This window comes from Ziziphus jujuba, chromosome 9 (genome assembly GCF_031755915.1).
Source record: "Ziziphus jujuba cultivar Dongzao chromosome 9, ASM3175591v1".
NCBI classification, from domain to species: domain Eukaryota; kingdom Viridiplantae; phylum Streptophyta; class Magnoliopsida; order Rosales; family Rhamnaceae; genus Ziziphus; species Ziziphus jujuba.
In genome coordinates this window covers 29,963,642-29,986,118 of record NC_083387.1, presented here as the reverse complement: position 1 = coordinate 29,986,118, position 22,477 = coordinate 29,963,642, and the positions used below count along the sequence as shown (strand labels likewise).

General features: G+C 32.2%; 3 protein-coding genes and 2 non-coding genes across 8 annotated transcripts; 2 read left to right on the top strand and 3 right to left on the bottom strand.

The window, feature by feature from the left end:
* Positions 1-962: 962 nt before the first annotated feature.
* Positions 963-5,527, bottom strand: LOC107427965 (V-type proton ATPase subunit C). 2 transcript variants are annotated; one of them, XM_016038377.4, is made up of 11 exons: positions 5,273-5,524; positions 5,108-5,176; positions 4,720-4,847; positions 4,500-4,599; positions 3,558-3,625; positions 3,329-3,470; positions 2,978-3,094; positions 2,659-2,784; positions 1,953-2,036; positions 1,773-1,852; positions 963-1,356 (listed from the first exon to the last, which is right to left on the bottom strand). In XM_016038377.4, the coding sequence occupies exons 1-11, from the start codon at positions 5,384-5,386 to the stop codon at positions 1,254-1,256; spliced, it is 1,131 nt and encodes a 376-aa protein (XP_015893863.1). In that variant the 5' UTR covers positions 5,387-5,524; the 3' UTR covers positions 963-1,253. The 2 variants fall into 2 exon arrangements, with proteins under 2 accessions (XP_015893863.1, XP_048337503.1); XM_048481546.2 differs by lacking the exon at positions 2,659-2,784 and having other exon boundaries at positions 5,273-5,527.
* Positions 5,528-6,037: 510 nt separating this feature from the next.
* On the bottom strand, positions 6,038-6,110 carry TRNAK-CUU (transfer RNA lysine (anticodon CUU)). The gene has a single exon. It is a non-coding gene; the product is annotated as a tRNA-Lys (tRNA).
* Positions 6,111-6,581: 471 nt separating this feature from the next.
* Positions 6,582-9,815, bottom strand: LOC107427959 (B3 domain-containing transcription factor FUS3). Of its 2 annotated transcripts, none has more exons than XM_048481515.2 (6): positions 8,923-9,815; positions 8,055-8,144; positions 7,836-7,936; positions 7,627-7,673; positions 7,446-7,522; positions 6,582-7,178 (listed from the first exon to the last, which is right to left on the bottom strand). In XM_048481515.2, exons 1-6 carry the CDS (start codon positions 9,289-9,291, stop codon positions 6,807-6,809), a joined length of 1,056 nt encoding a protein of 351 aa, XP_048337472.2. In that variant the 5' UTR covers positions 9,292-9,815; the 3' UTR covers positions 6,582-6,806. The 2 variants fall into 2 exon arrangements, with proteins under 2 accessions (XP_048337472.2, XP_048337473.2); XM_048481516.2 differs by having other exon boundaries at positions 7,842-7,936.
* Positions 9,816-12,599: 2,784 nt separating this feature from the next.
* TRNAN-GUU (transfer RNA asparagine (anticodon GUU)) lies at positions 12,600-12,673 on the top strand. Its single transcript has one exon. It is a non-coding gene; the product is annotated as a tRNA-Asn (tRNA).
* Positions 12,674-17,098: 4,425 nt separating this feature from the next.
* Positions 17,099-20,567, top strand: LOC107427966 (uncharacterized). Of its 2 annotated transcripts, none has more exons than XM_016038379.4 (2): positions 17,099-17,891; positions 20,250-20,567. In XM_016038379.4, exon 1 carries the CDS (start codon positions 17,261-17,263, stop codon positions 17,870-17,872), a length of 612 nt encoding a protein of 203 aa, XP_015893865.2. In that variant the 5' UTR covers positions 17,099-17,260; the 3' UTR covers positions 17,873-17,891; positions 20,250-20,567. The 2 variants fall into 2 exon arrangements, with proteins under 2 accessions (XP_015893865.2, XP_048337524.2); XM_048481567.2 differs by lacking the exon at positions 20,250-20,567 and adding an exon at positions 19,153-19,308.
* The last annotated feature ends 1,910 nt before the right edge of the window (positions 20,568-22,477 follow it).

Sequence of the window (22,477 nt, the reverse complement as noted above, 5' to 3'; positions counted from 1 at the left end):
AAGTATTTAATGTAGTTTTTTCATTTACAACAAAATATTTATTAGCTTTTTAATAAATTTTTTTTAAAAAAAAATTTATTTTATAAAACTGTACAAATTAAAGTTTTATTTTCATCAGCTATAAGTATAACAAACATTAAATAAAACCTAAGTTGGTGATTTGCAAAGTTCTTTCTGCAATGGGTTTAGGGTCGTTTTTCCTGTCTGGATATGAAATATTTGTTGCTTTTTATTGCTGCCACCAAGCGAGTCTGTGATGTGCTGTAGTTTGATGCTTTAATACCAAACCATGTTCTTCTGGAGGGCCATTTGCCTTAATAAAGTTGAAAAAACAGGCTACGCAAAAAGCTTAGATGACCTAAATATTAGATGTACAATTGTATCTGTTCAACATCTCATGCAATGAATAGAAAAATTAAGGTATTCCGCGAAAAATTAATGGAGTCTTTACCGGGCAGAAAGTTAACTAAACCTCCTATGTCATCTCGATTAGAGAGGTGTTTTAGGTTCAAATTACCTAAAAGGGGTTACAGCTACGTAAAACAATAAATTCACCTTAAAAAAAAGAGGAAAGAAAAAAAAAAAGACTACATAAAACAATAAATTTTTGGTTCAATTCAATTGCGGAAGTATGGCATTCTTTAGGTATTGAAGCTAGACTAAATAAAATATCCTATTATTTTTGCTTATACTCCTATATCGCTTTAAAACTTTCTAGAAAGCCAATACAAAAGAATGCTTAAAGAAATTCTACTTGGTGCTAGTATCATCAGGGTTACAAATGCGTTTCCTTTGGAATTCTGATGTCAGATGGATAGGCATTTTCATCATTTGATCATATGCCATGCTCATGTCTATTTGAAGGCAAGTGCAGTTCGTAATGCAAATTCCAACTACCAGTAACAATCATACAGGTTGATCATTGACAATATTTTCTGAAAAAATATGCTATAAATCCAAGGTAACTCAGTAAGATTCATGGTCTTGAAACTCGATTCGATAACTTATTGAAGAATACAACAAGGACAATCCTTTTATGCTTTTACGGGTGTCATCAATTGAAACCTCAGAGAAATAAATCTTAGGTACAAGTTTCACATTGTCAAACTTTGTCATCCCACAAAGTTTACATCTTACATTCCACTTAACCCTCACAAATCCCAAAGCTGCAATTTATAAATAAACAACCAAAGAATATGCTTATAAATACTAACAGGCTTCAAAATGGATGGGCATATGAGATTTAGTTCTAATTAGACAAGATTAATTGTGAATGAGACATATGGATGGGCATCAGTATCTCCTGCTAGACCAGCTATCCCTCCACCAACTTCATCTTCAGTTTTCCAAAATGTGCTGCATGAAAACAGTTTTAAGTAACAATATTAGGGAATAGCACTTCAAGCTCACAATTCATACACAATTATTACTATTACAACTGTCAAATATATGGAAAATATACATCAGCTTATATATGGAAAATATACATCAAATTACTACAACATTGCTTCTCAAGAGAACATATTCTGTAAGAAATTTAGACAATTAGGAAGCATGCATAAAAATAGGCATATCTTTGCATCTTGGAATCAAACAAATGCAATCTTTACATAAAAAGAAAAATTGCGAACAATGAGACTTATTTCATCTCTTAAAGATGGTGTGACCAGAGCTAGATCATTGGTCATTTCAATCTCCGTTCTAGCACTTTTCAGTAAGAATAAGCTTTCCCAAACCAGACCAGAAGATGTAAACAAACCACAAAGACTTGCCTGTTTGTGCTGTCACACAAACCTTCAAGAATTGAGCGAACTTTCTTCTCACCTTTCGCACTTGGAGCTAAAACGCTTGCCTAAAAGTCATTCCAAAACACATAGCTTAAACAAAAAGCAAGCACTTGATGGGAAAGAGTGAAAGGAAATAAAAGAATTTACCAAAATAAGAAAACTTACCAAGAATGATGGTGGCAAACCATATCTCAGAATGCTCTCCGCGAAGATACGTACAGCACAAAAGTGCATCCAGGAGGTAAAAACCTACAGGAAGGTAACTAACTCTTGAATTATAAAGAACATGATGTCTTCCACTATAAACTATAAGACAGAAATAATATCAAAGCATTTTGGAAATAATAAAGATTTCACTAGGAAAAATAATAAAAGCTAGCAATTAAAAAAGCACAGGAAGATATGCAATGCTGTCAAGAATATTTATGTGTTCCAAGTACATAGGATACTTAAATGGAACAGTAGGTCAGGAGCAACCTAAACAAAGATGCAAAGCAAACAATAATAAAAGATAGCAATTAAAATAGCACAGGGAATATATGCAATGCTGTCGAGAATACATACATATATATATATATGTATATACATCCAAGTACAGAGGATACTTGAATGGAACAGTAGGTCAGGAGCATCCTGAACAGGGATGCAAAGCAAATGGCTATTTAATATGACCATGGTTAGTATAATCTTTGGTATCACGTCGATTACCATTTCAAAAAACATAAACCACAAGATGCTGAATTAAAAACGAGAACTACCCATGATGTAAGCCTGTTTTCTTCTATGACTTTGCTATTTCCCCTAAAACCAATTTGTCCCCTTTCCCTCCCCACTGACAAAAATAAGAGAATAAATAAACAAAAGAAAATACCTCTCCATAACTGGTATAGCACCATAGCAGAAGAGAGCTCCTCAAACTTTCTTGGTCTTGAACTAATTTTTCTAGCTCCTGTTTGCGGCTCTCTTGCGCTTCTGGACTATATTCAAAATCACGAATCTGAACCAGATCCACACAGACAAAAAGATAGTATCATTGAGCTTAGCATGCTTTTCCAAAGGTATTCATGTATTTGTGTTCTATGCATATGCACTTCCATCAAAATTTCAAATCAAATAAACAATGAAACAGTTAAACTTTTGCAATGCTTATGAAATGAAGAAAGCACAAGCAGAATGTACAATATACTCACTTGGAATCCTCTTTCACGTGCACTTGTTCTAAAATTGTCCGCAACACGTCCAAATAGTGTTACAGTATAAAGAGCATATTCATTGTCTTCAAACAACAACTTGGACGACCTGGGCACCTGAAAAAACCTAGCATAATTAATAAGACATAATCAATAAGACCAGAAAAGAACATTATATGATTATGATTATCTAGAAACTCCAAAGAAATGATGAAACATTCCATTTTTATAGAAAACCTGTGTCAACCGTCCAGTCCACAAAGTAGCATGCTAAAACTCTATTGTCCTGATCTACTCATGGGACTGTAACAAAAGAATTTGGAATTTTGGAAATGAAAAAATAATATTTACCACATAGTTGGTCAATGTTTCGTAGCTTGATAACCAATCTTTCTGCGAGTACTTGGGAACAACTGCAAGCAAGGTCACCAGATGTTCTGAGGTAATTATATCCTCTGGTTTAACTAGATTGGAAAGATCACGAACTGCTAAGCTGGAAAAAGGCCAAGATGATGGTGAATTAAGATTTTTAATCAAATAGCCAATATACATGTTACAAAAGAATAAATGATAACAATACCTTCCGCTTTGCTTTCTATTAATAGCATTAAGTTGACTGCGTACAGTGTTATACTCGGCCACTCGCACCTAACATAAAAAACAAAGTCATAAGTCCCAATTGTTAATTTCAATCGACATATGTCATATCTTAAATGAATAACGATTACTTAATTATCGATAGAATCACTTATTCACACGTCTTAATTTATAGAGGAACCAGATTGGAAGCTCAAGAGAGGCTTTCATATGAATGCATAAGGAAACAACAAAATAATCGGGCTGGAGGATAGTAGGATTAATAGGTTTGAATGCATAATATGTTGCAAGGAGGCTCAATCATTTGATAGAATATTCCAAACCAGTAATTCATAACTCACAAACCATAAAAGAGAAACATCAAAGTGAAATGACAAACTGACAATCAATACTATTGTAATATATATTGCTTTCCCCTACTAATCAAGAGGTATTTCTCCTCCACAGCCATCTAATCGTATTTACTTGTGAAATCCTGTTGTGTATAAATCGAACAGTAAATCAGTTGCCAAAGTTGGAAAAAAGCCAAATTTCTGTATTCGGGCAAAATGCAGCTGCACCCTAAAGAGACTGAATGAAAAAGGCTTCAATCTAGTCCATTAGTTTCCACGGGATCCTCAAAGTCCCAAACATAATATTGTCATCTCACTCGTCTCTTACACTTTTAGTTAAGCGATGAGAAGGCTAATCAATCTGTAGCTGCTACTAAAACTAGCCTCAGTAACCTACATAAAACCTCTGGAATCCAAACAATTTATAGAAGCATTGCATCATGCTTTTCCTATCATCACCTACAATTCCTTTCTTGCTCACATTAACATATCTAACTGTAATCATAATCAAGGGAAAAAAATAAATAAAATAAATAAAAATCTGAAAGTCGGGGATAGGAAGAAAAGGAATTGCAATGCCTGTAGAAGCATACTTTAAGATCATCCTCAATCTTCGCCACTTGACCATGAATGCTATCCACGATCTCCCTCAAAGGTGACATGGTCGGATACTTGGCTTCATCCCAAACAAACCTACAAACCACAAGACACAAGTCCCATTACTTTAAAGCCCATAATTCTCTAATGTTCAATGACCCAAACACTGATCCTACAACTTTCCAATCTAATCTCAATGAATCCCAATATTTGTACCTGGTAAGATATGAATCAACCGGAACTCCATCAACAGTCAGAGCGCTGCTCTCAACTCCCGAAATCCTCTCTAGTTCCTCGATCTGCCTCCTGATCTTGTGAGAAACACCTTCCATAAAGTTGTTTGACTGCAATTTCCAATAATTCACCCCAAAAAAAAAAAAAAAGAAATTAACAAAGTCATAACCTCAAAAATCCAGAGAAAGAAGCATGAGATCAAGCATGAATTAAGGGAAAAAAGAAAAAAGAGATAATTGAACAAAATAATCAATCATATAGCATTTCTATCATGGGCAAAGAAGTGTAATTGACAAAAACAAGCTGTGGAATTTCAAGAAAGGATGAGAGGAAGCAATGAAAATTAGAGATTTGAATAGAAAGGTAGTACCTTTAAGAGATCGTCGCTGAGGGAGAGGAGAGAATCCAGGGTTCCAACACGGAGATTAGGTATATTAAACTGAGAAGAAAAAATAGAAATAGAAAACGAAAAAGAATTTAGGCATTGAACAAAATCAGATCTCGGGGAACAAATTAAATTAGGATTTGAAGTTACTCTGTAGATTGGGGTGTCGAAGGAATGCTTGGAAATCTGGTCTTGAAGATTGTTCCAAACAGCCGATGCCGAACCTTGAACAGGAAGAGAAACCACCCAGTATCTGGTCGCCATTGAAGAACCTCAATTCGTGTTTTAGACAGACACAGAGAAGCAGAGCTTATGGACCTATGGTGCGGTCGCAGCGATCAATTAGTGTTCATCAAATTTTGGAGAGCTAATATTTTTATTTTTTTATTTTTTTAACTTTAACTTTCTATTTATTTTATTAGCAAAAATAATAGTCTTGTATTCAATATTAAATTTCTATGGTGACTGGTGAGTCTTTAATTGGCAATTCTGAAAATTACCGTCTCATAAAATTCAGAATATTATCCACACACACAAAAAAAAAAATATATATATATATATATATATATATATATATAATGTTATTGCTATATTTTCTTTTAAAAAAAGAAAATAACACACTTGTCTAAATTCCATAATATTATCAAGTCATTGTTTTTGCCCTTTAAGAGAAAAAATAAAAAAAAATAAAAAAATAGAAAACACATTATTTTTTAGCAAGTAGTGTTTTAATACTTGGTATGTCAAAGTATATAGATTATAGACAAACGAAATAGAAGCTTCAAGCAAAAAGACAACACGTTTACAAAACAAAAATAGCAACAAGACAGCACATTCACCTTCCTTCTCTTCGATCACTATTACAATGGTAGTTTATTACCATTAATTTTTTCAAAAAGAATTAAATATCATTATCGCCCACCGTGGGGCTCGAACCCACGACCACAAGGTTAAGAGCCTTGCGCTCTACCGACTGAGCTAGACGGGCAAGACTGAAACCTTTGAGACACATTAACTTCTGCATTAGACAGGGACGATGATTATTGTTTCCCTCAAATAAACACAGGGATGACTGCTGAGAATAGAGAGAACTAATGCAATGAAGTAAAACTCACATCCTGGTCAATTCTAAAACTGTTTCATATTGTCTGGTCAGTTTCTAAAATTGGATTACATAAAACAATTTATGTTCATATTAAGTGGGTTTGTTTTTCCACATTTATATCAAAACAAAATTAATGGAAGAGAAGGATCATGAGGTTATGAGTGAATTCTTTCTTACTTCCTGCTTCCAATATAGTATTGATGTTATTAATTACACTAATTTAAAATAGTTGAATCCAATCCACTCAATTAAATCAAATCCTGCATTTCAAACGAGCCCTATATATATATATATATATATATATATATGTATACAATACATATATTAGCAAGGAAAGGGAGAGATCAGAAGAAAGAGTTGAAAATTAGGTGATGATAACAAGTTCCACACCTTGCATGCAGTTCTTTTTATTACATCATCATATATTGCTGATCTTCAAGACACCAATATACATATCATCAGTAGCCATATTAGGCCCCCCAAAAGTGCAAAACACAAAGTCACACTGGATATATTAATTACTGGATTAATTATGAAGATTAAGATTACCATCAAGAAGAAAGCCTTTGATATCAATCATCAATAGTAGTCATCAAGACAGAAGTTTTCTACGGATCCAAAGCTTTCCAAACCCCAGTTTCTTGAATAGTTGGTAGACATGGCATCCGATCCACCCAAAAAATCAAGCAATGAGTCATTTGGGAAGTTGGTGGTTGTGTCGTAGACGAATGACATATTATTGTTGCTGTTGCCTGTACCACTTTCAACGTCCACCACCACCGGATCATAGTGCATGTAAAATGAAGAGGCAGATGATGATCTGCAGTAATTGTTAGCAGCAGCCTCATAATCATGAAGAAGAAGCTCCTCTTTCACCACTATTTCACTACTACTTTTGCTTATGTCTCCATATAAATCTTCTTCATCGGTAGCTTTCTTGGCCTCAATCACCTACAACGTTCAATCAACCAAAACATGTTATATGTATAACTATATACCATTTTCTCTTACAAGGGATCTCTTATATAAGTGAATCGATCAAGGGATTTAAATTTTAGCTTTTAGATCCTAAATTGGAGATACCACTTATTCCAACTTGTCTCATATATGTTCAAAGCATCTACCATAGGTGCGCACTTAAAATCAGAATTCCTCATCATAACTTGTATTACAAAGGATCCCTGTTAATTTTTATGTATAGGGTGCATGAATACTTACGTAGTTATGATTTTGATTATCTTGATATACCATGATAAAGTCTCCAAGTCGTAAGCCATGTGTACTTACGAATTCCCCTGAGAAAATTCAATCCAAGGAATCATTGCATTGGTGCCCTTGCATTGATTATGTGAAAATTAATGAAGTACAATACATATGGTCCAATATAATGCATGCCTACCGGTGTTTTCGAGCACATACATTCTGCTGTTGTTATTAGGCCAAAATCTGCTTTCAAAATTATAATAGAATACAGATTAAAAAGTCTAATTAAAATACAATGTTTGAGCTTTGTTAATTTGCTACAATTTTAATCTCCATACAGATGAAATATATTCTTCTGATTGGTTATATCATTATAAGTAGTACTTTATAATATCAAAATCAAACCTGTACTTGAAGCTCCATACATGCAGACCATCCATGTCATCCATACTGATAAAGATTCCTTCCTTGGACTCGAGGACAGGAAGGTGAGCCTCTGCTGCTTTCTGATATTAATTAATTAAAGTTTTAAAATCATCATCAAAATTAATTAAAGGAAGTTAATTATTGTTATAAACTATATATACAAGTGAGCAATTATTGCAATTTGCAAATATAATTAACCTTCGGAAGTATCATTCTTCTGAGAGAGCTAACATCACTGTTTCTCAGCTCCTTCTGGAAAAGGAATCTCAACCTCCTTGGATCAATCACCTAATATCCAAACCAATTTTATATGTTATTGTTGATTAACAAACAGAAATTACATCACAATGGCACCTTATTAAACCAACAAAAATCAATCTTAGTGATTAGCTAATTCATATAATATAACTACCAGTCGATCGTTAAGTAGATAATCGGGAGATAATTAATAAAATTTTTAAAATACCCTATCATCTAGATAGATCTTGATTTAATAATTCAAGAAAGAACTAATTAATCCTAAGTGTATAGATCTAAAAATTGTATATATATATATATAGAAGGCTAAAATAATAAAATAAATAAAATGAAACTTGTTTATTGGCTACTTAAAAATTGAATCTCAAGAAAATTTTGCAATATATATATATATATATATTTTTATATCAACAATCACAAACAATGAATCATTAGACATGTGGATAATAAGAGGATATCATTCGGATTGATCCCATTTTAGAAAGGAGACCCAAGTGCCTGAATTTAATAGCAAGAAATTAACAGACCGAAGTGTATAATTATACATATACACACACTATAAGCAAATAAACATAAATTGAAGAATTAACTTACGTGGATCCAATCCTGATAAGTAAATATAGCAGTCAGTAGGACCAAGAGTCAGACACATCGAAATTGGAAAACCAAACCAATTGATTCAAAACCCATAAAAGACTAATTAATGTAATTGTGTTAAAATTAAAGACAAATTGAATATTAAAAAAAAAAAAGAAAAAGAAAAAAAGAGAACAAAAAAGAAAAAAAGAACCAAGAAAAGAAAGCTCACACGCGCAGAAGAGAGGGGTAAAGAGGAGGAGGAAGGGAATGGCACATGCGGGAGGGAAGGGGAGGAGGAGGTAGTGGCAGCAGCAGCAAAAGAGAGATGAAGGTGGTTGAGGAGGGAGGAGGAGGATCTCCTCTGCCTAGCCATCCGTTTCTTCCTGTGGACACCGAAGCTGGTGACGGCAGCAACAAGGTCCCGTGTCGACCCAGTCCTATCCGAAAGGCGACGGGTCTTGTCCCCGTCGACTAGTCCAACAGTAGTACAGGTGGTGGTGGTGGTGGTGGTGGTAGACGCCTCGGGTTTGTCATGTTTAACATGAACTGCCCCTTGTTGGCTTGCTACAGCTGTTTGCTCCATCATCATCATCATCATTATTGGGGTGTGGGGGGTTGGTTGGTTTCCCGTTTCAACCGAAAAACCCAAACCCACTTTGCTAACTTTGCTTTGGGTTTCTGTGAAACAAAGTACCCAACGAACGATGATCTTTCTCTGCTTAGTTTGCAGATCCAAACAAGCGGACGAATCGATGAGACGCTGGGCATCCAAGAAATGGCTACCTCTAAAAGAGAAACCAACCTCTCTACGTCTACTGGTGGTTGGAAAGAGAGATTTACAGATATATATATATATATATATAGAAAGAGAGAGATAGGATGCTTTTTCTTTTTTCTTTTTTTTTCTTCTTTCTCTTGATCTTCTATTTTTGGCAATTAAGGGTTTTTGGCGATTACATGAGGGACTGACCCAAATGCCATTTGTGCAATCTGCATTCAGTCCTCCTGCCTATCTTTTTTTTTTTATCTTTCATTTTCATTTTTGTTCACATTATGCTGGTATTTATGCAAAAGGGTAAAGGGATTTAATTCGGAAGAAGAAAAGAGAGAGAGAGAGAGAGAGAAAGACGTAGGGTTAGGGCAAGTTTGACAAATGGAGAAGATGCATTCATGGTTGCTTAAAAATGATGTTGTATATAATTCTGTGAAGCTAGCACGCACTGCTGAACCATGGTTAAAAAACAAAATGAAATAAGGTTGGTTAGTGTTGAGAAGTGTGGAGGAGTAGTGGGTGGGAGGATAGGGGTGGTTAGGGTTTGGCCAAGCGATGAGTGACGGATGGACGGTGAATGCATCAGAGTAAAGACTTGGAAGCAAGTCCAGGTGTTGTTAAAGTTCTGATTTCCATGCAACACCTCCCCTCCTTCCCTCACTCTAAAAATCAATATTGCTTGCTGCCTATTTACCCTTATTCGACTTCTTTCTTTCTTTCTTTCTTTCTTTCATCATCTCCAACTAATAAACTAGTGGCCATTGATTTTGAAACGAGGACAACGCCGATTGGTTTTACGTGGTTGCAACACCGAGGGTTTCTTCGCTGCTGTTGCTTCCACCCGGGACTGTTTCTATAAAGCCTCGGGTTGGACACGTGTGTTGCTCTGCTTGGCTGAATACTTCATGTTTCATTGCTTTGACTGAGCTCTGTGCTATAATTCAATCACTGCGTACTACTCTTCTCCCTCTCTCTTTTTATTATTTGGCTTTCTTAATACAACGTCCCACTGGTTTTCTTCTTTCTTTTATTTTTTTTTATTTTTTTGGGAACTGCCACGTGTCGTGCATGCAAAGAGGTGCTTGTGGACTAAATAAATATTATACCTAGATCTCAACTTCCTTTCACTTCACTTCCCCCCTCCCAACTTAATAAATTTCAAACTCAAATATTAATGTTTTACTGCCTTATCACTTGTTTTAAGACTCCTATTAATTAAAACTTTTTGATTTTGGATTCACCATATATAGCTTAAAGATAAGCCATGAATGATTCACCAAAAAGAAAAAAAACCATGAATAAAGGAAAGTACTTTATATCTTTAATTTCTAACTTATAAGAGCATATTAAAGGATTCTTTAAAATAAAAAATATATTTTTCATAATATAGAGTATATTTTAAAATAAAAAGTAAAATTTTAAAAGAAGCTCTAATAACATCCTTTATTTATGCTTTTCATTTTTATTTTTTTTATAAGTATTTATTGGTCTATTTATACTGTTGTTCCTTCTTATATAAATCATCTCTTAAATATTAAAACAATATCATAGGAACTTGTATTACAATAAATTAAAATATAATATTGAAATAAGAAGTAAATTTGACTCTTCTATATTTAAAGAGCCAAATTAGTTTTTTATATTAAAAAAATCAGAATAAAAAATTCATTAAAACTCTTTTTAAAATTTGACTCTATAAAACAAAAAATATGAAACTTTTAAAAAATTTATCAGAAGTGCTTTAAATATGTATATATACATGTGCAATCTTAATATAATACACATACATGTCCATGTTGTTATAAACATGCATGTCAAATTATATATAATACATGAATATATTACTTAATCACATGTAAATTATGGGATACATATTAAGACAACATATAATTTTATAGATACACTATCACAATAACATAGACGTGTATGTATACTAGAGCAAAATTTTATTATATATTTGGATAAAATTTTATTCTACTGAAAGATATTGGACATGTTAAGTTATCTAAGAAACACCTAATTTGCCCCATGCCATGGCCACCGATGCCCCATGAGATGCCCACCGTGCCCCATGCCATGGCCATCATACCCCATGCGATGCCCACCGTGCCCCATGCGATGCCCACCGTGCCCCATGCCATGCTCATCGGCTTTGCCATCATGCCCAATGAAATTTAAGTTGAAACATTATTCTATAAACTGCATGTAATTAGGAATCTATTAGGCAACATAACATGTTCATATATTATATAAAGCATCACTATTATACGTTTAGTACTTTATATTGTGACATTTATGTTTTTATGTTTTTGTTGGAGAGAATAAATATATAATAATTGAATAACAAATAATTTAGAAGTTAGTCATTGTATAGTTTTATAATTGAAAAAGAAACTAGAAAAATATTTGATACTGCCCATCTAATGTTTATAACAATTTAAACCAATTTTGAAATTATTATAAAGTGAAAAGTCTAACCACATATCTCTAAAAGAAATAATCCAACCATACAAAAATCAATGATTAAAATCATTATTTTGTCGAATAATAATTTAATTAATCCCCCAAACTTTAATAAATAAATAAAAGAAAAAGAAAAACAACAAGAACAACAACAAATGCTCCTTTTGGAATAACTTCATGGCAACCTTCACCAATGTCACGCAAAGAGATTTTGGACTAAGTAAAGAAAGAAAGAGTATGAACGAAATTGCCCTCCCAATTCCAAGCTTAGTTAACCAAATATATGTATGCATAGTAATTTTATCATCCATGAATCCTTGATAAAATTGTATTTGTGTATAATTTGTATCGTTAAAAAAAATAAATATATATATATATGCATTGTCCGGCACAAAAATTTAACCAAAATTCTAGCATAGGAAAAAAATCACATATACATATATATATATATATATATTTATCAACTATGATGATGTGATTTAACATACTTTTAGTGTTTCTATTTACAATAAAATAAAATAGAAAAGGCTCTTGTCTAGTTAGATAAATAAAGGTTAGATTTAGATCTTGTCAACAAAAGCTCGAATAGCTCACTTTGAAAGTGTTTTGTCTGTTAGCTATAGCCTCTGATATAATTAATTTCGTTAACAATTTTCTAAAGCAACGCAACTGCTGGAATAGCTCAGTTGGTTAGAGCGTGTGGCTGTTAACCACAAGGTCGGAGGTTCAAGCCCTCCTTCTAGCGATTTATAATTAATTATTTTTATGAACTTATAATTTGCATTTTTTCAAAATTTTTTGGACACATAATTATATTTATAATATTTTTTGTTGCTAGATAAATACCATATTTGTCCAAACAATATGTTGAGAATTTAGTTTGCTCTTAGTAAGTTTATAGTTTGTTTTTTTCTTTTTGAACATATAATTGTATAATAAATGTTTTTTTGTTGATAGATAAAAACTATATTAGTTTTAACAAATTGTCAAATACATATTTAAATACTTTAATTTTTTTTATTGTTGAGAAATGCCATATTAGTCCAAACAATATGTTGAGAATTTTTTTTACTCTAAATAAATTTCTAGTTTGTTTTTTTCTTCTTGAACAAATAATTATATAATAAATGTTTTTTTGTCGATAGATAAAAACTATATTAGTCCTAACAAATTGTTTGTTAGGTCAAAGATATATTTAAAGAATTTTGTTTTTTTCAAGCACTTTCATTTGTCTGAATAGCTAATTGGTTACAGTGTGAGGATTTTTTTTTTTTTTTTTTTTTGGGTAACCAAGCGTTTGGCTGTTCACACAAGTCATAGGTTCAAGCCCTCCTTAGCAATTTGTAGTCATTTGTAGTTATTTTTAATCTTTTTTTGATATTATGTTTTGAACTTCTGTTATATTTATATCCAAAACTTTTGTTATATTTTCAACCATTAATGAAGAATGAACGCATGTAATTTAAATGATTTAAACTTTCCTTAATATCTTCCAACATCAATGAAAAATGAATTAAGCTCGCTTAAGCACCTATTTCTAGTAAAGACAAGTCATTAATAAAATGTTTGATGGAAGAAGATCGACCATAATATCTAAAAAACGATTATGAATAGAGAAAAATTTAAATGTAGAAAACATGCAAATAAAAAACTATGATCTCAAAATGTTTAAAATGGTTTTATTACAATTATCTTAAATTTTCCAACACAAAGTTTTAAGCTTTTTTAAAAGCAAAAACTAATAATAAAAATATATAAATAAAGACTCTTTTCACAATTCCGTTTATAGTCTTATAAGTTTTAAACTTACAAAAATGCTCATCTTCTTTGGATTTTCCTCCTTCATTCATTAAAATTAGAATCTCTTCAACAACTGCAGCTGTTGTGGCCATCAATGAGAGGAACTGTTAACCCCTCCATGCAAGAGTTCACCAACCGTTGCAGCAAGACCAAAATAAATAAATAAAAAGGCGCTGGCTGCTTCTTCTTCTTCTTCTTCTTCTTTTTCTTTTTTCTTTTTTTTTTTTTTTTCCTTCTTTTTCTTACAAATTGTTTTAACATTTTTATTTTGTGTCTCCTCCCATTCATCACCCAGCAATTATTGGTGGTTCTAGATAACTGAAGTCTTGGTGAAAGATCTCGACGATCATATGCCACCAACAATTGTTGGTTGGTGTGCAAGGCTGGCTTAAGGCAGGCCAGACTTAAAAGGGTCCCCAAAAAAAATTCTATATTGAAATATACAAATTTTATGTATTACTTTATATATATTTCTAACAATTTTCATTTAATGAATAAGATAGAATAAATTTATTTTTGGAAATATATGAATTTTGATATTCTTATAATGCCACATTAACTCTAATTTATTATTTATAACTTTATCTCTTATTTTTGAAAAATAATATCGAACAATTATTAAATTCCTTTAAAAACTTATTTATTTTCTACATCCGTATTAAGTGTTTAATATTTTTTTAATATAAAAAGAAAGATTAAAAACCTCTTTGTTCAAGAGTTTTTTCATTTATTTCTCATCTCTTTCTATTCAATTATCACTCAACTTTTATATGTAATCTTGCTGATACATTGTATATAATAGACAAAATTTTGATCCAAATGCCCTAGAAATAGGTAATATTATTAGTTTAGTTTTTGTTTTGTTTTTGCTCATATTAATTTATTTGGTTATTATTTATTTAGTGAAACTATATGGTTCGTTCTTACAATATGCATTTTTTATTTTTTATGAATTCATGTTTATAGTTATCGAATTTCCAATTCTACTAGAGTTCATTGCATAAAAATAAACTATGGATGTGCATTCTTTAATTTATTTAAAAATTTATTTGATTACATTGATTAGAAATTGGTACATAAAATGATTAATTATGAGTAAAAAAAAATTTATTATCAAAATGTATCTTAAAAGCCAAAAAAAAAAAAAAAAAACATATGTTTTACATAAAAAGTTCAAATTGTGTTAAAATTTATTTAAAAAATGTTGAAATCTTGTTTTCAATTTCTCTTTCTCTCTCTAAAAGTCATTTTATTATTATTTTTTTAATACAAATTGGTAATCACTGTCACCAAAAATACCACTGGCAATTTATGTGGACAACATGCCGGCGGACGTATTCCATTGACATGGTGCTAGAATAGTGGAATGAAATTTAAAGGAAAACTGTAAATTAGAAACAATAAAAGAGAAGAATAATTTTAGAAAGGATTTTTGTGCAGCAAATACTAAAGGGGATTTGTAAATTGCATCCCATACGTAATAATCATCAACTATGCCTCATAAACTTGCAGGTTCCTTACAGCAATGCCCCCTTAATTTGATTATGTCCATATTTGGGTGTTAAACTCCATTAGGTTAGAGATGATATTGAAATTTTATGCGCCTTGGTGCCAAAATAAAGGGTATAGTTGGAAATATCAATTTATTGCACTATCTTAGGAGACATTGATTAAAAGTTTGGGATATTATTATACAACTAATTAAATTTTAAAGGGTAAAACTATAAAATTAATTAAAGTTTGAAGACATTACCGCAAAAATATTTAAAAATTCATGTGAAACATTAGAATTAAGAACATTTTGTTGTATATGGCAATATACTTCATTTTGGCCTTAAATAGATATGTCATGATTACTCTTGTTTATCTCTTTCAGCTCATATATGTAAACATATTTTTTTAGTAATAATGTATGTAAATATATTACCAAAAATTATATAGACATATTAAATAGCAAACATTTATTAAGGTAGAGAATACAAGAGTGGATGACAAAAAATAAAAAAATAAAAAGAATTTAATTCAAAAATAGAAGATATAATATCTTTGAAAATTTGCGCAAATAAAAATCAATACTCGAAACCTAAATTTGTCCAAAATAAGTCCTTTAAGAAGTAAAGTCCTAGAATGGTTGGTGCAATGCAAAGTCCTTTGAGGATGATGATTCTGAAGTGTTTGGTTCAAACAAAACTAAACTAATAAAACTAATAAGAGTTTGTATTATTGGAAAAAACAGCCACATGTTCCTTCCAAAATGTAAAGGCATTTTAGATGGGGGTACTAGTGGCAAATAATTTATTTTTGACAGATAAGAGTATTGATTATCCAACAAAGTAAATGATTATTTCTGATAATACCAATGAAAAAGTAAAAAGCAAAAGTTGTTTTACTTTGACTGTTTACATTGCAATTTGAATAATTTGAAGCAAAAATTGTATTTATTTTATATTTATACAAGGTCAAAGAAAGCATAATGCCACAAGAAGCAAAATATTTTTATTTCTGATGTATCATATGAACTTTTAAATATTTTTTAGCAATGTCTTTCAACTTTAATTAATTTTACAATACTATCATATAAAATTTTGATTAGTTTTGCTGTAATGCTTTTCGAATTTTTAATTTTTCTGCAATAACACCCTTAAAACAGTGCAACAAATTGACATTTTTAATTTACTCTTTCTTTTTTGACGCTCAAGCATATAAAATTATAACATTATTCTTAATCTAATGGAGTTTAATATCCAAATATAAACATAATTAAATTTGAGACATTGATATAAAAAACCTACAAATTTAGGAACATAGGTAGTTGACATTAAATATGAATTGCAATTTTTCAAAATTCCTTATAAGTTTAATGGGTTTCTAAAAATAATAATAATAATAATAATGATTACAAATTTGCAAACTACATGTAGTTTCTTTGGTAGTGCATCTTCAATCTAAAAAAAAAAAAAAAATCTCAGAGACCCAGTTAGAGTGGTATTGATTTTTTCTTTTCATTTTGTAAATTTTGTTTTTTGAGAAAATTGTTTCTTAAGACTTGAACTCAAAATTATTGCCAAAAAAAAAATAATTAAAAATTTTCTAAGCTAACAGGATGGTAGTGGTGTAATAGTTTTGAGAAACAGTTGTAAACTGATATATATATATATATATATATATAATTTGTTTTCCTTGTGATGAAGTTCCAAACTGAATTGATACAAAATTTATCAAAAAAAAAAAAAAAAAACTAAACTGATACAAAAATTAAAGTATTTTTTTTTATTATTTTACATAGCATGAACAAAAATCGTGGTTCTTCATAATTATAAATAAATAAATAAATAAATATATATATATATATAGGGGCTTGAAAAATTGTTCTTAATTTTTATAAAATTATGGAGTCGCCATTTACACAAAAGCCCTAAAAGTAGATCCTCCAAACTCCCAAAACCCTAATCCTCTTGCTCTCCAGGGTCCCAATCCTTCAGTTTCCCGCTCCTCTCCAAGTGGAAAGCAGAGCTCTCCTGGAAGCGCATTAATGGCAGAAACTAATACCCCAGAAGAACCAGCATTGCCCGCCAAACGCAAATCCGATCTCACCCCCGAAGATGCGATCGCTTATCCGAAGAAAAACCCCAAGCTTGAAGCTTCCTTGAAGGATAATAATCAAAACCCAGAATTGTCCGACCACAATTCATCGGAGGCCGGAGTAAAAAGTGGCAAAGATGGAATTTTTACTGCTGCTGCTGCTGCTTCAGATGCTGGACCGAAAGAAGAGGATGAAAACGGCGACGAAGAGGGAGAAGAAGACGACGTAGATGGTGAGGAGTCTAATGGGAAAGCAGAGGCCGATCGCAAGGGAAAAGGGGTTATGAGAGATGAAAAGGGCAAAGGAAAGTTGATAGCTGAAGAAGAAGAAGAAGAAGACGAAGACGACGACGAGGATAGCGATGACGATTCGAGTGATGGTGGGAGTGAATTCGAAGATGGGGATAGCGATTTATCGGATGACCCACTTGCGGAGGTGGATTTGGATAATATTCTTCCATCGAGGACTCGGAGGAAGCAAGTTCAATCCGGTGTTTACATTTCCAGTGATGTTGTTGGGAATGACAATGGGGAGGATGATAGCGATGATAGTGATGCTTGAGAGTTGATGATGAGCAAAGGTTAGTCAAAATTTTAGCAAAAAAGTTTTAGCATTTATATAGGTTTTTGAGTTTTTTTAGTTAGTACAACTACTTCCTTGAGATTATTGCTAATTGTTTGCGCCCTGTTGTCAATGCGGCTTCGTTGTTGAAACTTGCTATAACTGAATTAAGTAATATTTACCTTTTTTTCATTTCCATTTTTGGGATCACTTATTTTGGTTGATTCGGCATGGCATTAAAAAGAAGAGTTGCATTGCTAGCAGCTAGTGTTATGAATTCTGGAAATTGCGGACAAATTTTCTTTATGCAAATTATAACTTACTAACATCAACATCAGTAAGGGACTGATGGTTTTTTTTTTTTTTTTTTAATTATTATTATTATTTTTTTATTTTTTAACTAGGTAAACTTCAAATTCGTAACAATGGAGCTTCGATTGTCAATTTTTTTTATTTTTTTTTTTAAAATCCACTTTTGCATATCAGGAGATGAATAAGAAAACACTGAAATATACTGTAAAATCAAGTCTTAGGTTGGCTTCTGGGAAATTTTTTAAAGCAAGAGCATACTTACCTCTCCATTCGACGCACTGTTTATTGTTTAGTTAAGACAAAGAAAATATTGACACTGTTGGTATTGCTAGAAAAATCACCATTTTACTTTGCCAAATTCGTTACTGTGACCTTTGCTTGATTCTTTGTTTTAGGTTTCATCAAGATTCGTGAGAACCTTTTTTTTTTTTTTTTTTTTTCACACGTCTTCTTTTGTTTCCATCTTGAACAAGTTTCTTCTCTCAAAGGATTAGCATCATAATAGTGTTTTATGCTCTGTTTGTTGATCATGTATAAGAATGTTTTTGGGTACTTGTATGGATGACCAATCTACTAGAAAGCTTCAAGCAGGACATACTAGAGGACATACTAATATAGTATGATCTTTAGGATGTAATCTTCCATAAAGTTTTATGAGTGCTTGCAGTATAGCAAGTTGTTGTGAAATACAGGGGGTCTAATGTATGTTGGATTGTACTATCATATAGTATTTATGAGCTGATCATCTAAAAAGTACTGGTTTCTGTTGATCTTGAGTTCCAAGAGAGGGTGTTGATGATGTTTACAAGGATGTGGAAGCTGTTGTCTTCTTATGTGTATCTGTTGGTTATGAATCTCTATCTACTTTTAAATACTTAAGAGTTCTCTTTGGTCTTCTAAAATAAATGATGTAATCTGGTAGTCCCTTTAGTACCTGATATTCTCTCTTTTGTTGCCTCCTCTGTTAGAGGAGGGACGAACAGTCTGTACTGAAATGAAGGCACCGCTGATAGCTTGCCGAACTCAAGGCTGTTTATTGTCTTTCATGTTTTATTTCTGTTGGGATTATATTGCCTTGTTTCTTTACCAAGCCTAATACCCATAAATTTTCTATTATGTTTGCATTTTACCTTTTGCTGTCTATATTATCAGTTATTTTACTGTTTACTAGTTATTTTGGCTTCTTATGCATTGCACACGAGGGAAATGTGTATATGTTTTAATAGTGAACCTTTCTCCTTACAAATGGAACCATCCATGACCAGCTATTTTGTTTCTACCTTATTTGTTTGCGATATTGGTTTGAACTTTGAAGGAGAACCATTTGGTATCTCATGGTTATATTGAACTGCAAATGGTGGGTTGGTAGAAAAGACCTTTACTTCTAAGTGGGTACTAGTAGACACCTAATCTTTCATTTGTGCATGAAACATCTATACTACAACCAGCTTTTAGTGTATTAATGTGGTCCTTGTTTTAACCATTTTTTTCTGGAGCTCACAATTTAGGTTGTGCAATCCTAATTTACCCTGGTGTTGCTATAAATTTGCGCAGAAGACTGTTAATGTTATGAATGGTAATATAATATTAGTTAATCTGAATTTTGAAAGGCCAGAATACTCTTTCTAAGCTGCTAGAGTCATAAAATAAAAAAATGTAGCTATAACTCCCTCGAAGTTACATTTGTTTGCAAGAAAAGGAACAGATAAAACATGGTTTCTGCTTGTCAAGTCACTGATTTTGTTATTTGATTTACTCCCTGTGCCTGCTACCTGATAAGCACTTTTACCTTGTTTCTAACTAACCCATCTTTTTGAGACAAGAAGTACGGTATATTTTGTTTATTGGGGATTGATAATTATGGTTCTATTATTCTTTCTTACTTGTAAATAGACCATGTGACTGAGGAAGATACATTTGACCATGTGACCGAGGAAGATACATTCTTAGTTTGAAATAATCCTTTGTTTCTAAGTTTCTCATGCTCTCTGTGCTTTCCTTACATACGGTATATTTGGACTGTTGGTTTAGCATTTTATTGACCCTTGACAAGTACTTGATGTAGGATGAATAATTCCTGGGGACCAGAGGGTCTGATGGGGGCTAACTGTTTATCTATGTATCTTGTGACCCGTTGATGTGATCTGTTACATCATGTACTATGTTTTGTATTGTTGAGTTGCTCAGAATCTGTCTGGGGGACATTTTGTTCCTTTCTTTTTGCTCCTCAACGTGTTAATAGGTTTTAAGGGTCTGGGCTGGATGCATTTTTGGGTTTCTGAATCCTACCTACATATATGTATAATGAAACCATAAGGATGTCTAAGATGGTTTTGGATTTTTTCATCAAAAAGAAAAAAGATGGTTTTGGATTTTCTTCCTAGTTTCCTTTTGTCAGGATCTTCGTATTTTTGCTACTGAAATGAAGGATATATTACTCTTTAAATTAAACGCCTGGTGTTTGTCTTGCTTTTCGAATGAAACATGCAAACTAAAAGTTCCATCGCATGGAAAGCACTTGGTGAAACCTTGATCTTTTTAATGGTGGTCTGAGAGCCTAAAACATCTTTGTTTTCTTTTCTGTTTTATTATTTTTACTTTGAACACAATGTATTAAAACCAACTGATAATTTGATTTCTTTTTGTAATGGAAAGCATTTTAACACATTAGTATTGAATTTGAAGCTTTTAGGAACAAGTTAGATCATATAAGATGAAATAATGCATGTCTTTATTTTTTCTTCCCAAAAAAAAAAAAAACAAAAAAAAAAAGGGAACCTAAAGGAAAGAGAAAAGTTGCTTGGAATGGATTTTGGTTTGTTAATAATAGCGAATCGGGAGTGCGAACTTACCGAGAGCAACACTGTGGTCTTTTTTTTTTTTTTTTTTTTTTTAATGATCGAGACATGTTCAGGTGATTCATATAAGTAAACTAGGGTCCACAGTGATTCTTGGCCAAGGTCCATTATCTCTGCTGAAAGTAAATCCATATCTTACATCACTCTCATCTCTTCCGTTGGACCAGCCCCCCATTTCCTTGATTAGATTCAGAGAACCAAACACACCTTGTTTCCCTTTTTAACAGAAGTTGCTGGTGAATATCTCCAAAAGAAGCAGAAAACAAAAAGCAAAAAGACCAAGTACGTTTAATTATATGGGAAACAAAGACATTTTCTATTTGGTCTATAAGGTTCCCACCCACAACCCTCAAAGATCTGCCAAAAATAAAAAAGGAGAAAGTGGACTTGGACTTGGCGTCCTTAATTCCCTTTCTTCGTCTACCTCTGCATCTACACCGTCATCTTCATCTCCAAATCAATGAAGCCCCATGGTAGAGCACTGTTGCTTTTTTAAACACTAAAAAAGCTGAAACGTCCACTGATGTTTTTGCATAATGAGGTGCATGTGGTCATGTTCCATTTAAAAACAAATATGGACCAGCTGATATTATGAGCATCATAGATTTGCATTACGTGTTTTTTTTTTTTTTTTTTTTTTTTTGGGGGGGGGGGGGGGGGGGGGGGGGGGGGCGCTTTATTCTTTTTTCTTTCTTTTTCATAAAAAAGAAAGGGAAACTGACGTCAAACCACCACCATTCTATTATATGTGGTCCTTTTCTCTCTTTCTCTAACCCTACTTTCTTTCTCCTATTTGTCCTTCACCATTTTGGATTTACTTGGTATGGGTTTGTTTGTGAGAATGGGACACTTATTTTGGAGCCATGTTTTTATTTGCTTATTCTTCTTCTCCTCTCTCTGCAAGAGTTTCAAATCCTTCCCAACAATTATATGTTTCATCACGCAGTGATGTTTTTCTCTTCAAAAATTTTAAATAATAATAATAATAATAACAAGGAATCTCAGGACCACGGTTCATCTCCATGCGTCAATGATGCATTTAAATTGTCTTACCATTCTTTTCTTAATGGACACCAAAATTTTCTCCCACCATTTTTCTTTTTATGATTAATTCAATAATTATCCACATGTTAAGGAAACCAAGTTTCTAATTCGTTGATGTGGATCAATAGAAGAAAAAAAAAAGTTTAAAAGAAAAAAAAAAAAAAAAGGTGGGTTGGATTATGTTTAAGTCCTGTAATTGAAGGTTGATGCTCATCACATGGAAGCAAATTCTAGTTAATGATTGAAGGAGGGGAAGGAGAGCATATGAATGATGATGATGATGAGCAGCAATGTTATAACAAAAACCCATTACTTTTTTGCTGCCTTTCATCTTCAATTATATGTTCTTCTCTCCTTGTAATTATATGACAAGTGGTGGCCTATATATAAT

What these genes read in the sequence shown, in the direction of transcription:
- LOC107427965 (XM_016038377.4), bottom strand. Translation starts at nt 5,386, where the DNA reads ATGGCGACCAGATACTGGGTGGTTTCTCTTCCTGTTCAAGGTTCGGCA. An exon ending in AAACATTGACCAACTATGTG is followed by an intron (nt 3,095 to 3,328) that starts GTAAATATTATT and finishes AGGTTTTTTCAG; the next exon opens with GTGCCCAGGTCGTCCAAGTT. An exon ending in GTTTGCCACCATCATTCTTG is followed by an intron (nt 1,853 to 1,952) that starts GTAAGTTTTCTT and finishes AATGACTTTTAG; the next exon opens with GCAAGCGTTTTAGCTCCAAG.
- LOC107427959 (XM_048481515.2), bottom strand. Translation starts at nt 9,291, where the DNA reads ATGATGATGATGATGATGGAGCAAACAGCTGTAGCAAGCCAACAAGGG. An exon ending in GAAGAATGATACTTCCGAAG is followed by an intron (nt 7,937 to 8,054) that starts GTTAATTATATT and finishes AATTAATATCAG; the next exon opens with AAAGCAGCAGAGGCTCACCT. An exon ending in GTATGGAGCTTCAAGTACAG is followed by an intron (nt 7,674 to 7,835) that starts GTTTGATTTTGA and finishes TTTTGAAAGCAG; the next exon opens with ATTTTGGCCTAATAACAACA.
- LOC107427966 (XM_016038379.4), top strand. Translation starts at nt 17,261, where the DNA reads ATGGCAGAAACTAATACCCCAGAAGAACCAGCATTGCCCGCCAAACGC.